Source organism: Cnephaeus nilssonii (assembly GCF_951640355.1).
Source record: "Cnephaeus nilssonii genome assembly, chromosome: 15".
NCBI classification, from domain to species: Eukaryota; Metazoa; Chordata; class Mammalia; order Chiroptera; family Vespertilionidae; genus Cnephaeus; species Cnephaeus nilssonii.
In genome coordinates this window covers 44,742,149-44,759,817 of record NC_137086.1, presented here as the reverse complement: position 1 = coordinate 44,759,817, position 17,669 = coordinate 44,742,149, and the positions used below count along the sequence as shown (strand labels likewise).

The window sequence follows — 17,669 nt, the reverse complement described above, 5'->3', positions numbered from 1 at the left end:
ATTTTTAAAAATTGATGGGAAGGCAAGTGGGGAGTTAGTGACAACTCCTGAGACCCCTGATGTGGTCCTCCTCCTCGCTCAGTCACCTCACCACCTTCTAGAACGAGATGCCCGAGGCACAGAGTTAACAATGGACTCGGCTGGGTCCGTGCAGAGGGCCTATGGGGCCAGAGTGAACATGGGCAAGTTTCAGCAGGGCCTCTGGTCCAGTCTGTGGGTGAAGAGGCCACTTTCCGCTAGGGAGCCGTGAGAGCCTTTGGGTGGAGAGCCACTCCTCCTGCTTTCTCTCTCCACAGCAGATCATTCAAACCCGCCATGCCCACAAGGAGAAGCAATGAGCTTTACAGTAGCTTAGAACCCAGGAAGCCATCACTCCTCACCATTGACCTTGGGGTGGGGACAGGGATTCTAACTCAAAATACCCTTCTTAGAGCAGCCAACCAGGAAGGCGATTTCCCCAACCCAGAAAGGTCTGGGTGAGGGTTCAGAGATCACACAGGGCCATCCCTCTCTCTTCTAGGGCTCCAGGGTCATCCCCAGCGTTGAAGAGGGAACCGGGACACTCAGAGCTTACCCTTAAAGGGCAGAGCAACCAATAAAAAGTAAGGCAGAGAAAAAAAAAAATAAGACAAGAGAGAGTCTCCCATATCCTTGTCCCATAGAATTCCCCATAACGCTGGAAATGTTATCTGCGTGGTCAACGCATAAGCCGCTAACCACGAGAGCAAGCCGCGATAGAGCACTTGAAAAGCAGCTAATGCTGAACTTAATTTTAATTAATTTGAATTTAAATAGCCACATGTGGCTAATGGCTACCATAACTGGACAGCTCAGGTAGAGCATGCTTGTTAAATGTGGGGAGGTCACGAATACTCTTAAGAATCTACTGAAGCCCTAACCGGTTTGGCTCAGTGGATAGAGCATCGGCCTGCAGACTCAAGGGTCCCAGGTTCGATTCCAGTCAAGGGCATGTACCTTGGTTGCGGGCACATCCCCAGTAGGGAGTGTGCAGAAGGCAGCTGATCAATGTTTCTCTCTCATCGATGTTTCTAACTCTCTATCCCTCTCTGTAAAAAACCAATAATATATATATATATATTTTAAAAAAAGAATCTACTGAAAACCATGGGCCCACTCCCCTGAGAAAAGATGCCCCGGCACATTGACAACATTTGGCTAAAGTTTTCAGAAAGTTCCCAGGTTCTATTCCAATGGAGGCCCGAGATCAGGTCTACGTATAAGATTGTCCAGAACTTGACAAAACCCTCATAAGCTAAAGGAGATGCTTCTTCTGCAACGTGGTCATCTGAGGAACACGGAGAGAGACCTGATATTGTCCTTCACTGAGTCTTAGCAAGAGACACCACGTGTGGAAGCCCCACCCTCGAGGATGTCCTCAGAACATCCCGCCAGGCAGCACCAGCCTCTGCCCCACGCAGGATGGGCACCACCGCGGAGGGTTTGCTCCTCAGTCTTGGAACAGCTACAAACGTGAGACAATTCTCTTTTCTAACATGGGTTCAGTCTACCTGCTTGTAGCTTCCGCCCACTAAGGAATGTTCTGCACACTCCTCTACTCCACGGGATTGACTCCCTTTTCCCCAGGAGAGGGGACCTGGTCTGTATTTCTCTACCCATTCCCAAGGCGAGCAGGCCCGTTTCCTTCAATTGTCTCTCGTGGGACCACGCTGGCAGATCCCCTCCATACAGGCGAGAATGTCCCTTTTAGAGTTTCAGCCCTTCCCACCTGCTAGGAAGGCAGGGTTCCTGACTTGTGCACGTATTTCTTCTCTTTTTAAAAACAGGTACAGGACTTCGGATTCACCCCCAATGAAACCCCATGAAGTTTCTTTGGGTCCAGTGTTCCAGACTGCCCCATTCTCCTCAGCCCCTTGATCTACTGTTCAGCTGGATACCCGCACCCCACCCCCACCTACCCACAGATCCAACACATTTACTCCAAACCACATCTTCTGAAGAGGGCACACAGGAGACGCGCACACCTCCAGCCCCTTCCACGCGTCCCAAGAGTCTGTGAGCACAACCTTTCTCTTCAGTCACCATCAGCTACAACTCGCTCATGGGCTCCAACATTGAGGCAGACTACTGAGCAGCAAACATCTGAGAGCCCTTTCCTGACTACTCTCAGGACACACACAGGTTCCCGACGGGTTTTCCTAACTCACTAGGTTAGCAGGAACTGGGCTCCAGAAGAACAAGCATAAACTTGGAAGAAATCTCAAGAGCTTCTGGTCTCCGTGGCCTGCAGGTTACAGAAATGGGTGAGGTCATCCTCTTTAACCTTGATGGCAACTGGAGTTTATCGAGACGTATTTCTATCCTCCGTGCCCCCCCTCCCTCCTCCCAGTCACCAGCTCCTCAAACTCTCGGGGACATCCAGGTGCCCTGGGCATCAGGTTACAGTGGAGATTCTGACTCACCAGGTCTAAGGTGGGACCGGAGAGTCTGCATTTCTAACCAGCTCCCAGGTGATGCCAATGCTGCTGGTCCCCCGGTTAGCAACGTGGGAATATGGGTGTGAGCCATCCAGGTGCCCAAGACTCAGGTGAGCCAGGTACAGAAGAGCCCAGGTAGGTGCCCATCACCTCAGCTCTCATCTGCACCCGAGGACTTGCACCCTGACTACACATTAGATACACCTGGGAGCCCCGGATCACCGGGGTTCACCTCAGACCAATTAAATCAGATCGCTGGGGGTGGGGCCCAGGTGACCCCAATGTGGAACCCCCGACCCCCACGGTTGATAGGAAGATTGAACCAGGGCAGCTATCCCCGCGCCAGCTCTTCGGGATGACTTGAAAGAGACAACTGGCCCTCTGATCTGCCCGAGAGGCTGGCAGGACACACCAGCATTTCTGTGCAGAAATCCAGGTATGTTAGTTCGACGGGGCTGCTTTGTGAAGACCCACAGGGACCCTCAAAGCTCACCACCTGCCTTCCTAAAGCCTCGCCAACCACCTCCGTCACAACCTGCTCCAGGTCTGTCAAAAACAGACGCCAAAGTCTCTCTGGAAACGTGGACTTCTTACCTGTCTCCGGTCTTTTGGCTCCCTTTCCGTCATCGTCACTCAGAGATGCCCTTCCACAAACATATCTGGAGGTGTTCGTCCAGCAGGGAGCCGGGGAGCGAGTGACTCAGACGCAGGCAGGGCGGCGGCTGGCTCTGCCTTCCTAACCACACACGCGGCGGTCCTCCCCAGTTTACACCTCACCCCCTGAGGCGACCGGGACCCAAAGGCTGCTCACTCTCTCTCTGTGTCTTTGGTGGTGCTCCCTGAAGCTGTAAGCCTATTCCTGCCTCCTCGTTCTTGCTGGGAATATACAAAAGGCTTTTTATTGTCTTGAGTATTTTCCACCGGCCTCAGCACATTCTGGTCACAGAAGTTCCTGCCGCTCCTCCTCAGGGGTCAGACCACGCTTGACTCTGCCTTCGGTGTCACGCACCCTCTCCCACACGAGGAGCGGGTCTGCTGCCCCCTGCCCTCACCAGGCAGCAGCGGGCGGCACACAGCCGGTTCAGTTCTTCCCCTCTCCCACCATCTTCCTCTCCTCAGGGCACCATTCAGGACTGTTCCGTCAGCATTTCCTTTTTTAAAAAGCAATCCTACCCCTCCAGCTAACTTCCCTTCTAGAGTCTGTGGCCAGGGGGTTAAAAACTTTTTGAAAAAACAATTGTCTCAAGTCTAAGGCAAGCACCTCTCCTTGTCCAGCCTCCCCCCCCCCCTCCCGGCCTCACAGCTGCTAAGAGGGGGTCCCTTTCTCTAATGTCTCAACACTTCTTCACCCATGAGCTCTCCCTTTGTTGGGGGAAAGGATCCCTCCTCACAGCCACTATCTTCAGGAAGACAGACCTACCGACTGGCGAGGCAAGCATCTATCAGGCGGTCCAATATTGTTGGGAGATCCCTAATTCCAAAGTATCTTGTCTCAAAATCGCGCTGAGAGCAGTTTCTACCACATGGCTGAGGGTTAAGACAGTGTCTCTCACACCATATATATATTCCCCTTTCTTTCCATTTTCACTAAAATACTCAGTCATGCTTCCATCCTTATGCATACATTTTTCTATACAAGTTTTTCTTTTGCTCCCAAAGCGTTCACCTCCCTCACCCATGAGCAACTTTTCAGTCAGGACCAGAGTGGCTCCTTGCTCCTGCTGTCCAGCCTCCACCCCAGGAGAGAGGCCGGCAAACTGCTCCTTCCCTCTGCCCCCCGCCCCATTCTTCTATAAGCATGTGAGGGAATGTCTGGAGATAAACATTTATTTTGAATTGCATCTTTACAATTACAAAACAGAGACTCACGAATGCACAGTTGTTTATGCACGAAGATTAATTCTTTTCTAGACCTTCTAGGACTGTCCTGTCGCCATGCACTGCTGACCTACTATGTGCCAGGCATGATGCATACTTTACCTCAATTCTCACAACAAACCCTGCAAAGAAGGGTTACCCCGTCTGACAAATGAGAAAACCGGTGCTCAGGGGCGTGCTTCGGGTTCTGAGGTCCCTGTGTCTCCACACCCACCAAACCTGACTTTTCTAATCTGCTGTCGCGTGCTACGAGCCACCACTCAGGTAAAAAGCATGTGGAGGTCAAACGGCCTGGGCATCAGCCCACGACCTAAGTCCTTCCCGGAACTAGAAAGGAAGACGGCGAAACGGGAATGAACCCCCTTCAGGTGTGTTACCGCACGTGAGGAGCCAGAGCAGCAGTCGCCTGCCTGGGTGGGAGGGCCCGCTCTGGGAGCTGCTTAAAATGCTGAACTTCTCTTCTGATAGAACTCCGCAGCACTGCCACCCACCCTTCCCCTGGAAAAAGAGTGAGGCGCAGGGAAGGAAGCCGGGGAAGCCAAGATAACGTTTACCCACTTACAGGATGATCCAAAGCAGCTGTCGACAGATAGCTCAAAGGAAGCCGGGGGAGGTGGAGACAGGATGGAAGTGAGGAAAGGGTGCCCAGAGGAGGAAATACCAGGCAGCAGGGATGCGAGGAGATGGTCTGATTCCCAAGAAGACTCCTGGGATGCTGTGTCTTGTTCCACCTGGAGAGTCTGGGTCCAATGCTTACGTTATGTTCCTGAGCCCAAACCAAAGGAAACTCAGAGGCCAGGAATGCATCCTCTCCTTTCCCACCGTCCCCGGTCCTGGGGCTTGTTCCTCTGCGACATGGCTGCTCAGATCTAAGGGTTAAGGTTCTGGGGGCCTGGTAAGCTCTGGGCTGCGTCTGGAGTTCCTTCACTCAGGCGGAGCCTCTGGGCACATCAGCTCTGCTAGAGGTGCTTCCGTTAAATGCAACGCAGCCTGGCAGTGGTTCCCACGCTTTCGGCCTTCGCGGACCAGTAAAATATACACATATGGAGACAGGCCCTGACCAAGTAGCTCAGTCGGTTAGGGCGTCGTCCTGATTCGCCACGGTTGTTTATTTGGTCCCTGGTCCAGGCACATACAAGAATCAACCAGTCAATGCATAAATATGTAGAACAACAAATCGATATTCCCCCCTCTCTCTCTCAAAACAAACAAACAAAAACATATCCTCGGTTGAGGATTAAAAAATGAAATTTTAAAAAAATTATGGAGACAGGTAATAGTTGTCATTTTGTACTTTGCTCAGTAAAGACTTCTTTTTTTAAAAAAAATCAACTTTCTATCAACACCTTGATTTCATAAAAAAAAAAGAAGCCCATTTTAAACATTAAGAAGTAGGAAGGACCTATCATTAAAACAAAGTACTCCTCTTTAAGTCAGAGAAAATTAGCTTTAAGAAAAAGCTCCCTCCATTGTCTCCTTACCATTGTTTCTCCAGAAACTGGGAGACACTGTCCGGGGCGGCATGTGGACCTTCTGCCCTGGGATTCCGCAGGCCAGCAGCCGCACTTTCCCTGACCCTGGGGGCCTGGCGGGGCAGCAACCGACCGTGGCAAGGTCTGCAGGGATGCAGACATCTCTCAGCGGGGTTGTCCTAAGCCTCAGCCAACCCAGATCCCGCTATCGTAACTCCGACCACCCGGCAGCCCAGGCCGGCAGCTCACACCCGGGAGGACGGGACTCTGGCCTCCCTCCAGCCCCTCTCCCTCAGGTACGCCTCATCGTTGCCGAAAAAAGAGCTTAAACATGGTTCACGAGGACCACTGGTTCCAGAAACATCCAGCCTAGAAATAAAGATCGGGCCCCCAGCCCTCAGGTCTGACTACAGGAGGAATGGAGTGAGACTACGGGCAGTGAAGGAGGCGAGCACTGGAAGGAAGGAAGGAAGGAAGGAAGGAAGGAAGGAAGGAAGGAAGGAAGGAAGGAAGGAAGGAAGGAAGGAAGGAAGGAAACCCAGCTTTACAGAGTAGACTGGGCAGGTTCTCCTCTCCCCCAAACACCAGATCTCATGCCCAGGAGTAAAGCTCAGCCCTGATCCCACCCCCCTTTCAGAGATGACCCTGGTCCAGCAGATGCCGGCTCCCCCAACACCAGTAACAGACAGGGGCCGGACACGTCTCCCAAGTTGGGGTGGGAGCTGCAGATGTGATCCAGATGTCTGCTTTAACCAGGGCACGGCGTCTGTGAGGCCCAGACCAGGATGTGCTGCTTCCACTGGGAGTGGACAAGGTAAGGTGAGAGGGGGGCAGAGCCCCCCAGCAACACCCACCTCCCTGCCCCCGACACTTGGAATCATCCTCCAGCCACAGGACACAGCCCCTCGGAGCCCAGGGCACAGCTCTGCACTAGGCGGTCAGGGAAACCCCGGCACCGGCCGCCTGTCCATCGGAGCCACAGGTGCCCTCGCCCTCAGACGCACGCACGCGCACGCACGCACGGCGGCTCACAGCTGGAAAGGGCTTCCAAGACCATGAAGCACAAGCCCTCCATTTCCCCAAGGAGAAGACGGGCCCAGACAGAGGGCTCCGGGGCAGAGCCCGGGAGGCCCACAGGCAGCGCGGGCCTCCGCCTCTGTCCAGCGCCAGTTCCGCTGCCTGAAGCCGCCACACCGCGCGCCTCCCAAGCTGCTCAACTTCGCTCGTCCCTACTCCTGCCAACTCTCCGCTGTGGCGGCTGCCGCCAGCCCTGTGCAAGGAAAAGATGGCCAGTGCAGGGTCACTGCCTCTCTGCTTCCCTCCTCTGACCTCATCCCAGCTCCTCCTTCCCTCCCGCGACCCGCGCTACTCCACATAAAGGAGTACTCCTTCCTGGGGGTGACAATGTGTCAAAAACTCGTCATTCATTCACTTAGTATCTGAGTGCTTCGGATACACCAAGGAACGGAGCCAGGTCCTGAGACACAGAGGTAACAGTCTTTGACTTCAAGGTATCCTTACTAGGGGAACCCAAATCCTGAGTTTCCCATAAAATTCCCTGCCGTCTTTCTGAGAAAAAAAAAAGGTACCCCCCCCAACCCCCCCAAAAAAAAGGTTTATGGAAAGAACTATCCTACTGCATCAGGGCAGCATAAAACCATAAAACCACTCCCAACTCTTCTTTCCAAACCCATCCGCCTCCATCCCTGACCTGACACCATCACTCTCCCCATCACCCAAGCATTGGTGTGACCTTGAAATACATCCGAGGCTCCCAGCCGGACAAGAAACCTCTAGAGATTAAGCTGGACAGCACTGTCCCGGGACACATGCAGACATCAGAGGTGAGGGCGCTCACTCTAGAGTCCTCTGCGACCCAGTTATGCTCCCATAAATTGTCAGTGCGGCCAAGGAGCCCACGCCGGCTCCCAAGGCCACTAGCCCTCCACGGTGGACCCAGAGGCTCCGAACGCGTGGGAAGGACCGCACGCTCTTGCACGAGACCCTTGGGAATACAGCAGCCTCAAGGAAGGGACAGGGTAGCCAAACGCCTGCCGGCCAGCTTACCTCCTTGAGAAGCCCCACTTTTTTCTTCAGCACCTCACACTTGCGCAGTTTGCAGATTTGGTGTGTGCGGCGGTTGGTGCAACTGGTGCAAGCCCCGCAGTTCTCCGGCCGCCGGCAGGGCTCACACGTACCGCACCGTTTCCGTTTCTTTCGCCCATCCCCACCCCCTCGGAGCTGGGGTTCACTCCCAGCCACTGGGAGCCCAGGCCCCTGGAAGCCCCCTACCATGACCTGGCCCTGAGGAAAGTCATACAGGCCCGGCAGCTCCGGCTGCACTGCCAGGGGCACCTGAAACTGGCTCATGACGCTGCCAGACGTGGGGGCATAGGTGCCTGGGCAGAGCCACTGTCCAGCTTCCCGCCTGCCTGCCTGCCTGCCTGCCTGCCAAGGCCACCAACAGGTCCTTCTTCCCTAACACAGTCACGAGCCTACAAGGTGGAGGCTAGCAGCTCCAGTCTCTGGGGTGGGTGGGTTCCTCTCCACCCCTCTTCACCTCCTCTGCAGCAGTCTGGTAGGGCTCAGGTGGGGGCCGCTCTCCCACTCGCTGGGGCCCAGGGTCTGGGGGAGGACAGCAGCGGCAGCGCCCAGAGAAGGGATCATCTTGGCTGGGAGGGCTCTTCACCCTCACCCCCCCTGGACGCAGGCATGAGGTGGACAGGTGTGTGGCGGGGGCAGAGCAGGGTGAGTTTCTCCTGATATTTCTCTTCCCGAGTCAGGATGGTGAAGGCAAGGCTGCCTGAAAAAGACAGAAAGGGGAAGGTAGCGCGTCACCTGGGGCTCAGACAACTTTCACGTGTTACCTTTCCCTGCTGCTGGGGAGAGAGAAAATGGGGGAGGAGAAGGGCTCGCTCAATGAAGTTTTGCCCAGAAGCCCTGGCAGGGAGCACTAGCACCCACGCCCTATCTGAGGAGGAGGCGGGGGGCCTGATGGGGGTTAAGGGAACCTGGACGGCTCGTTGGAGGTGGTGGTCAAGGTGATTTACAAGAAAGTTGTTCTCTGCCCCACCCCCACGGGCCGGGAGAGTTTCACCCAAATTCCCACACACACCCCTCACTTGAGGTCGCGGGGGCCTCCCCAGCGGAGCAGCGCTTTCAAAATAAAGTTTGCTGAGAGCTGCACTCGGCGGGGCTGCCCGGGCGCCCCCTGCACGGAAGCGGCCTGCAAGGGGGTCGCGCGCGGGGTAGCCCGCGCCGGCCGCCCCGCCGCGCCCCTCGCCGCTGGCCGGTCCGGGGAGGGCGGCCCGCTCCGCCGAGGGGGCGCGGGGAGGGGGGCGCGCTCCAGCTCGGCCCGGGCGGCGCGCGCGCCGCCGCTCGGGCTCCTTTGTTCTGGGGCCTCCGCCGCTCGGCTCCGGCGGCTCCGCGGCCCCCGCCCCGCCCCGTCGCCCCCGCCCGGCTCCGCTACACGGTGACCCGTAGCACCCCCCCCGCCCCGTCCCCCGCAACAAAGTAGCGGCCCCTCCGGCCGGCCCCGAGTCGTCCCCTCCCCCGTGGCCGGGCCCCCCACGCCTCCCGCCGCCCCTCCCCCACCCCGGAGCCGGAAAGGCACCGACTGCACCGACCTGCCCGCCGCCTCCGGGGCGGAGCGCACAAAGGGGCAAAGTTTCCCGGCCCGCGCCGCTGCCACCACCGTCGCGGCCGCCGCCGCCGCCTGGGGCGCCCGCCTCCTGGAGCGCCGGGCCCAGCCGAGCTTGGAGCGCGGAGCCCCCCGCCCAGGCCGAGGAGGGGACGGCGCAGGAGGAAGGAAGAGGCAGCGGCGGCCGCGGCGGCAGCAGCAGCAGCAATGAAGGCGTCCGCGGGACTCCCCGCCCCCCGCGCGCCGCGGCACGTGCTCGCCCGGGGACTCCCCCGCCCGGGAGGGCGCGCACGTGCGGCCCCGCCGAGCCCCGCCGTCGCCCCCTCTGCCGGGCCTGGGGTTGCACGAAGGGGGAGTTCCCGGGAGGGGGAGGGGACCGAGCGGACGACCCACGAGCGGGTGGGGGCAGGGTCTGGCCCGGGCGCCGAGCCTTTGCACCTGCAGAACCTCCCCACCCCCGCTGTTGGCCCTCCCCGGGCCCGGCCGCCACCCTGGGGACGGCCACTCCCGCCCTCCGGCGCTTCTGCAGCCCGGGCGGGCGAGGCGGGCCGCACGGGGTGGGGCACGCGGACCTCCCCGCCTAGGCCCTCTCCGAGCCGGCCCGCGGTCCCCACTTCCTGCCACTCCCTGCGGGCCCGAGCGGTCGGGGACGGCCCCAGCGCCCCAGAGAGCCCTGAGCTCCCGACCCGACTGACCTCCCCCCTCCCGGCTGCTGCTCGCTCATTTCGAGGCAGGACAATGGGGGACATCGCGCGTTTGCGTACCGGGTCAGCCTGGCCGCAAAGAGAGGGGACTCGGGGACAGAGGCCACGCGGGCCGCCTGGGGGGGCACCTTCGCGGGGGTCACGGCCGAGCGCCCTGCCCAGGCGGACCCCGGGACCCTGCCATGGCGAGCCTCCCCCTTGCGGCGCTCGGCTCTTTTCGCGTCGAAAACAAAGACTAATCCGATACCCCCGCCCTGCCTCTCGGAGGAGGGGGAACGGGCGCGTCGCGGAGGGTAACCGAGGAGGACAGCGTTCAGGAGGGGCTTGGACAGCCTCGGAGGGGAGGGGCCATAACGCAACCGAATCCTGTAACCGGGCGCAGACACTTTGAAAAGTCGCCCTGGGATATTTTTCAGGCGGGGGTGGGGGGTGGGGGGGGGCAAGGGGCAAGGCACCAGAATATTTCCAAGTTGCCAAACTGCCCCTTCTCTCTGTTGCTTTTCCCCCTCACCTGTTGTTCAGGCCAAGTTGAAATTCCAGGTTAGATTAATTCAACTCCACCCCTCTGGCCTGACTGCCAGGCTGGTGCCTGCAGCTGCCTTCCACCTACCTGGGTTGCTGGGGAGAAGGGTGGGTCTCTAACACACACACACACGCACACACATGCACACACACACGCACACACATGCACACACACACACACACACACACACTACTACCATCCCACAAACGGGGACGCGCGCGCGCGCGCTCGAGGGCAAGTCCTGGCAGAAACCACCTCGGGCGGACTGGCCTGACCAGTTTGGGCGGTGCTCAGGGAGCCAGGTACCTGGCAGGCGTCCCTGCCTGGCTGTAGCTAACAAGTCAGCCAGAACTGGAAAAAGAGCACTCGGCAGGCTATTTAGAAAGAAAGAAAGAAACACGTAACTGATCCCCAGAAGCGCTGTCCAGAAGGTGGTAGAGGATCCCGGGCTCTGTCTGGAACTTACTTGCTCACAGGCTTGATTTTGACAGCCTGCTCCAGTGCGCGCTGTCAGCGGTGGGATGGCTGGTGAACGCGGCTGCAGTACTTCCTACCCTGGCCTTGGAGAGTTCAGGGAAGTAAGCCTAGAACTGAGAAGAGAAACCAGTAGAGTGTAATTTTCAAACATGGAAACAGGTTATGAACTTGTAATTGCTTAAAATGTTATACGTTAATGTTTTCAATGATTTTCTGTTTAATAAGATTGCCTTAAAGAAAATACAGAGAATTGGAAGACAAACATTGTCCCAATACCACGTGGAGCCATTTGCTGCTTTCCCTCTAGCCTTTTCTATGTGTAGATTCGTTTCCTTTTTTAATAAAATGGTGTGCACACGCTGGTTATGCAATTGGCTGTCCTCTCTCACTTAACATCATACCACAAGCATTTCCCTATTTGTTATACGATCTCCAGAGAAACCGTGTGACAATGAGGCGAAGAAGGCGGCTTGGGAGCCGGAGAACTCTGGGTTCCAGACCTGGCCCTGCCACTTGCTAGCAGAGTGACCTTGGACCAGGTACTCACAATCTTCCAAAGGCTCAGACAATGACCGCAATGACTGTTTAATCTATAGAACAACTCTGTAAAGTACAGACTATCACGAAATCCATTTTATAGGTAAGGAAGCAGATTAAGTAACTTGCCCAAGGTCACTCCGCTAGTAAAATGTAGGCTCAGAATTTGAGCCCGGAATCTTCCCTCCTGTATTCTTTCTTGATGAGTGGTCCCAGCAATTTACTGTGTCAGTGTACTCTTCGCCAGCTGTCTATGCGAGGGTCATTTCACAAAATCCTCCGGCTTAGGTAACTAGGGGGGGACAGGGGGACAGATGCCTGGGGACATCTGTGTGGCGTTGAGGGTGCACAGTCTGGTCTGGAACACACACAGGGTCCCTTCCCTCCCCCCCCCCCCCCCCCCCCAACAATGAGGAGATCGTAAGTGAGGCCTGGGGTGTGGAGGAGCCCATAAGGAGTGGACATGGAGAGTGAGAGGAAAGGGCAGCCAGGACAGAGCCTGGGAGCACCAGCATCTGACAAGGCGCCAGCAAAAGAGACGGAAGAAGGAGAGAAACCGAACAGAAAAGCAGAAAGAAAAGCAGAAATCAACCAAATAAAACCAGGCCAAGGTCTGAGACCTGCCTGTCAAGTCTTCCCAACTGCTCCCCCACCCCCACCCCCACCTTGCACATTGGCAGTCTCCTGGCACTTTCCCCCTGTCTGGGAAACCTCTTCCCACTGCGCCCCTCCCAGCTACCCCTTCTACCTGCCACATTCCCACTCATCCTCCGGGTCTGCGAGTACATGCCAATTCTTCCACGCAGCGTTCCCCTGCTCCTCGGGTTCCGGGAGCCCCGCCCACCCGCCCTCCACAGAAGTGTGGCCCTCCCTCCCTGGGAACAGTTATCCCATAGGCATGGTCCTCAGCATTCCCCTCCCAGTTCCTGGGAGGCCCTGGAGGGCTGGGACTCTGTTCACCTTTGTAACCACAGGAGGTCAATGAAATGTCCCAGTCACACGGAGGATCCACAGGTTTCCAAGGGTGTGTTTTTCCTCCTAACTTCCTACCCGCACAAAGGCTTCAGGAACCCCCCCCCCCACACACACACAAATAAACCCCAGATCCTCAGGCGCTGAGGCCTCCTGGGCGCGGCCTTATTCCCCACTCGCTCAGCGCTCGGGGCAGAGAGCAGCTGGGCGGGCGTGGGCTGCCCCGCGAGCCGCACGAAGCCACAGGCCGCGTGGCTCGCTCGGTGCCCAGTGCGGCTCCGGGACCACAGCATCACCCGCACCTGGGAACTCGTGCGCACGAACGGCCAGCCCGCCCCCGGCCCCACCCTGAACCTACTCCGGCAGACACTCGGGGTGGGGCCCAGCGACCTGTGGGAACAGGCCCCTCAGGTGATGCGCGCTCCCAGTGGGAGAAACTCCGGACTGGGGGAAGCGGGCCCACAGCGAGGTCAGCACCCAGGCGGCGGCGGCCAGGACCAGGCCCAGGCCCCGGGCGCTTCGGGGAGGCAGACCGGGGCAGGCTCCTCGGACCCAGGCTTGGCGGCCCCGCCCTCAGCGGCCAGGGGCTGAGCCTGTGGGGCCCCGGCTTCAGGGAGGTCAGGAGCTGGCGGCGCAGGTGCCCCAAGGGCTAGAAAGGGAAATCCCGCCGCCGGGGAGAGCCCAGACGGCAGGCACCGCGGTGTGGACAGAGGGCGTGTCCCCGGGGGGAGATGGAGGTGGGGCGAGGGGATAAGGAGGGCTCCCCGCTCCGCTGATGATGAGCTGCCGTTGACTCAGCGCTGGGCCCAGGGCAGACATTGAACGTGCGCCTGCGGCTCTCGCGTCTGCCGAACCTGCAAATGATGGGCTGTGACTAACCACCCACCTTGGAGGTGCTGGGCCCCACTCCTTCTCTTCAGCTAATAAGCAATTTGTCCTGTTTGAAGCATGAGCTTTGGACTCTGGGACCTTGTTGCAGAAATGTATGTAGACACCCGTGTTCACACCTGGGCTTGGTTGTGAAGCTGGGAAGCATTGGGAAGCTTAGTGTTTGATTTGGGATGTGTCTCTTCTTGAGTCACGGAGTGGTTACAAATATTATCAGCTGCTATCGGCATGCAGCTTTCTCCGTTCAAAGCACTTCCACACACATTATCGTTCTGTCTATACAGAGAGGCGAATACACCAAATGTTACATTTCTTTGTCTGATACAGTTTTTTATTATTATTATTATCGTCACCATTTCACCGACGAGGGAACAGACTCAGAAAGGTCATTTGACCAAGGTCATTCGCAGAACCTCTGCAATTAGCCTACCCACGCCAGAGCCGATATGGGGCAGAAGCTGGCATTTTGCTCTCGGGGAAAGGGAGGTTCAATAGTGGGTTGCTCTTGGACGTGCTCTGTTAGTTTAACGTGTGCAGGCCATCTAGACTGTGCTTGTGAAGAGCTCAGCAAATGCTTTCATGTTTTACACCCATTTCTGTGACTTCCTTTGGAATCTAGTTTGAGTCAAATAGACTCTATAACTTCTAAGGAGCATGCCAGATTCAGGTTGCTGAAAATTCACCAGGGATAAAGAAAGACCTTGGTGCCCCCAAACCTTGATTTGACTGGGTGTATCAGTCAGGATCAGTTAGCTTGTGCTGTAGTAACAAACAGTCCCCAGATCGCAGTGCTTTGGCATAACAAAAGTGTATTCCTCAATCATGAAATACGTCCGTTGCAGGTCAATAGGAGCTCTGTTTCCCACAGCCACTCAGGGGCTAAGGCTGCCACAATAGACAGGTTGCCTACTTGACCCTGAAGGCAGGAAGCGAGGATGGGGCAAATGGAGCGCTGACTCGGGAAGTTTTTACTTGGAAGTAACACACATCACCTCTGCTCCAAAGCAAGTTGGGGGGGTTGGCGGGGGGGGGGGGGCAGGGAAATGCAATAGATGCAATGCTCTCGTGTGCCTGATAGGAGAAGCAAACACATTTGGCTAACAGCACCGCTAGCTAACACACAGGGAATGTGTGTATGGGAGATGGGTGCGTACGTGTGCACTTGAAGAATGTGTAGGTGCAATCAGTTCTGCCCATTTCCAAAATGCTTCTCCCTCCTGGGAACGGGTATTTGACAATCTCACACTAATGGGTTGTCATTCCTCACCCTAGAGCAGGCTCAGAGGTTTAGGCTAGGGTGGAAAATCTGAGTTGAGGGAAGCATGGTGGAAGGGGTAAGTGGCAGTGGGGCAAACTCCACAGAAATTAATTTGTCACTAGGGAAAGACTCCAGGAAAGGAAAGGGCTCAGGGTCTATGTGTTACTGGGGGCCTGCCTGCGAAAGGAAACGTCTACAGCACCAACGCGTTGGTAGAAGCATTTCCTGTCTTATTGCCATCCACTCCCACTCATCCTTCCTGGCTAAACTCAGGTGACCCTCCAGGAAGCCTTTGATGGCTGGGCCTGCCAATCACGTGGGGAGAGAGCCTAGGCCCGCCCCACCCACTGTGTGTAGACAGGGACCACATCTTGCTCCACGCTGGCTGTGGTATGGAGACTGTGTTAGAATAGGGCCTGAAAATGGAGGCAGAGAGGCCAGCCGGAAGGCGGTGATAGGAACCCAGGTGAGAAAAAAGGTCCTGTCTCCACTCGGGTCGTGGAAGTGATGGAGAGAGCTGTTAGAGAGAGATTTAGGGAGTCCAATCCGCAGGACGGGGGGTGACTGAGTGAGGGGGTAGGGAGGAGGTTTCTGGAAGAGCAACAGGATGGATGGTAGCGCCAAGAGGCCCAGAAGAGGAGCAGGTGGCTAAGTGAGGTCAGCAAGTACATGTCCCTTCGAGGCACCTATGGGACGTGGCCACAGAGAGACCCAGGAAGCAGCGCATACAGGGGCCTGAGGTTCAAGTAGGAAAACTGCCTGGGCCCAGATCCTATGGTCTCCCCTTGGTTAAACTTCAGCATCAAATCCTCTAACAGGGTCAGCATCTTTTTTAAAGGAACTTGTGGGGGGGGGGGGGGAAGAAGGAAAGAAATGAAAGGTGGGGAGGGGGGAGAGGAAGGCAGAGAAAATATGGACACTATAACGATGGTGAGATTCCTGAGAAGCCATCCAGAGCACGGCAAAGGCTCATAGAAGGAGCTGAGCATCCCTGAAAGGCTGCTCCAACTTCAGCTGGCTTGTCCCATCATCTTGTTTCCGTGTGTCACTCCCGTCCCATCTCCTGCTTGTCCCATCTGAGACCTGAACTTGATATCAACCCCTTTCATCCTGGAGGCTCCCCCTTCCTTGCATCCTCTCATGGGTGGGGGGTCAAGCCCCATTTGCAGGAACTGTGCCGTGCAGGGGACCTATCCTCATCGGCCTTATCAGGACCTCATTCTTCTTGCTCAGCCACTGTGCCCCTCCTCGATACCCCCCCTTCCCACACCCTGAGAGGCTCCCTCCAGATTCCCTGACTTCATCTCCAGCTCCTCCATGCACTGGTTTGTGACTGCGGGGGAGGTCATTCCCTCTCCTGGCTTCCTTCCCATCTGTAAAAAGGGGGCTCATGATGCCTCCTTTGCAGAGGATCAAATGACCCACAGCATAGCAAAGTCCTATCGCAGACCCTGGTATACAGCAGGCACTCAAACTATCCCATTCTCCCATCCCCACCCCACCCCCGATTCCTCTTCCTTCTTCACAGAGAAAGGGTATACTATATATTACTTATTTTTATTTTTTAATCCTCATCCAAGAATATATATATTTTTAAATATATTTTTATTGATTTCAGAGAGGAAGAGAGAGGGAGAGAGAGGTAGAAACATCAATGATGAGAGAGAATCATTGATCAGCTGCCTCCTGTATGCCCCCCACTGGGGATCAAGCCTGCAACAGGGCCTGTGCCCTGACCGGGAATCGAACCATGATCTCCTGGTTCACAGGTTGACGCTTAACCACTGAGTCACACTAGCCAGGCTGGAGGATATATTTGTATTGATTTTAGAGAGAGAGAAGGGAGGGAGAGAGGGAGACAGAGAGAGAGAGAGAGAGAGAGAAACATTGTTGTGAGGAAGAAACATCAAGCAGTTGCCTCCTGTATGCACCCTAACCAGGGATCAAACCCACAACCTGGGTATGTGCCCTGACCAGGTGACCTTTTGGTGCACAGGATAATGCTCAAGCAACTGAGCTACTCAGGCCAGGGTAGGTCTACAGTATTTTAATCATATGTATCCATGACAACCAAAGTTAAAATGTATACAGGTCATCAGTGGGGACATTGTGCCATCCAAGGTAATGGAAATAATGATGTCCAGGTGCCCAGGAGGAAGCTTGGCACTGAGAAGGAGCCCCTACTGAGCCTCCCTAGTGGGAGACACAGTCAGCCAGCCCAGGGTCCTGTCAGCTCCACTCTAAACGACCCTACACCTGTCCCCTCTCTCAGGCGTTCTGTCCCCACCCGCTCTCTGCATTCCAGCCTACCTCCCTTGCCCTCACTCTGCGCCCTCCTTTCTCACCGGATGTGGATCAGGTTGCCTTTGATTCAGACCTCCTGGGCTCTGGGCAGTCCCACCCCGAGTCCCGGAATTAAAAAGGGCAGGTGCCTGGGCCATTCTGCAGCCAATCAGGAAGAGAAGTTTCAGCCTCTTGCTGCTCTAAGTGTGATCACTAGACTTGCAGCAGAGGTACCATTGAGACTTGGTAGAAGTGCAGAATCTCAGCAGGCCCCAGAGCGCCTGAATCAGAATCTGGGTTTTAACAAGATGTCCAGGTGATTGAGAGGCCTTCAGGGGCTAGCGATAAGTAGGCTAGAGGTAAAAAGACACAGCTCCCCGACACACACTGAGCTGGGAGAGGCATTCTTGCAAACACCTGCACTAATGGATTGAGTCATTCAAGGTCAGTCTAGCATCGTTCCTGGGCACACATACTGTACTCCCAACATTGTCCCTCCTCAACCAGGGAGGGAGTGACCCGCTGATGTCTCAGTCTTCGTGACATCCTTTAGGACTGTCCTAATGGTTGCATGACGAGGC

At 56.3% G+C, this 17,669-nt stretch overlaps 1 protein-coding gene across 5 annotated transcripts in view; it reads right to left on the bottom strand.

Moving 5' to 3' along the window:
- The window catches only part of TET3 (tet methylcytosine dioxygenase 3), a 92,773-nt gene extending 81,357 nt beyond the window's left edge, over window positions 1-11,416 (bottom strand). The window contains exons 1-2 of one of the 5 annotated variants that reach the window (XM_079791951.1): window positions 11,140-11,416; window positions 7,874-8,609 (exon numbers count right to left, since the gene is read on the bottom strand). In XM_079791951.1, the coding sequence (XP_079648077.1) occupies window positions 7,874-8,176 (303 nt within the window). In that variant the 5' untranslated portion in view covers window positions 8,177-8,609; window positions 11,140-11,416. Of the gene's footprint in view, window positions 1-7,873; window positions 8,610-8,921; window positions 9,093-9,432; window positions 9,695-10,210; window positions 10,526-10,661; window positions 11,001-11,139 lie in introns of those variants that run through there. The other 4 variants (XM_079791949.1, XM_079791950.1, XM_079791948.1 and 1 more) reach the window with 4 other exon arrangements.
- Window positions 11,417-17,669: the final 6,253 nt, after the last annotated feature.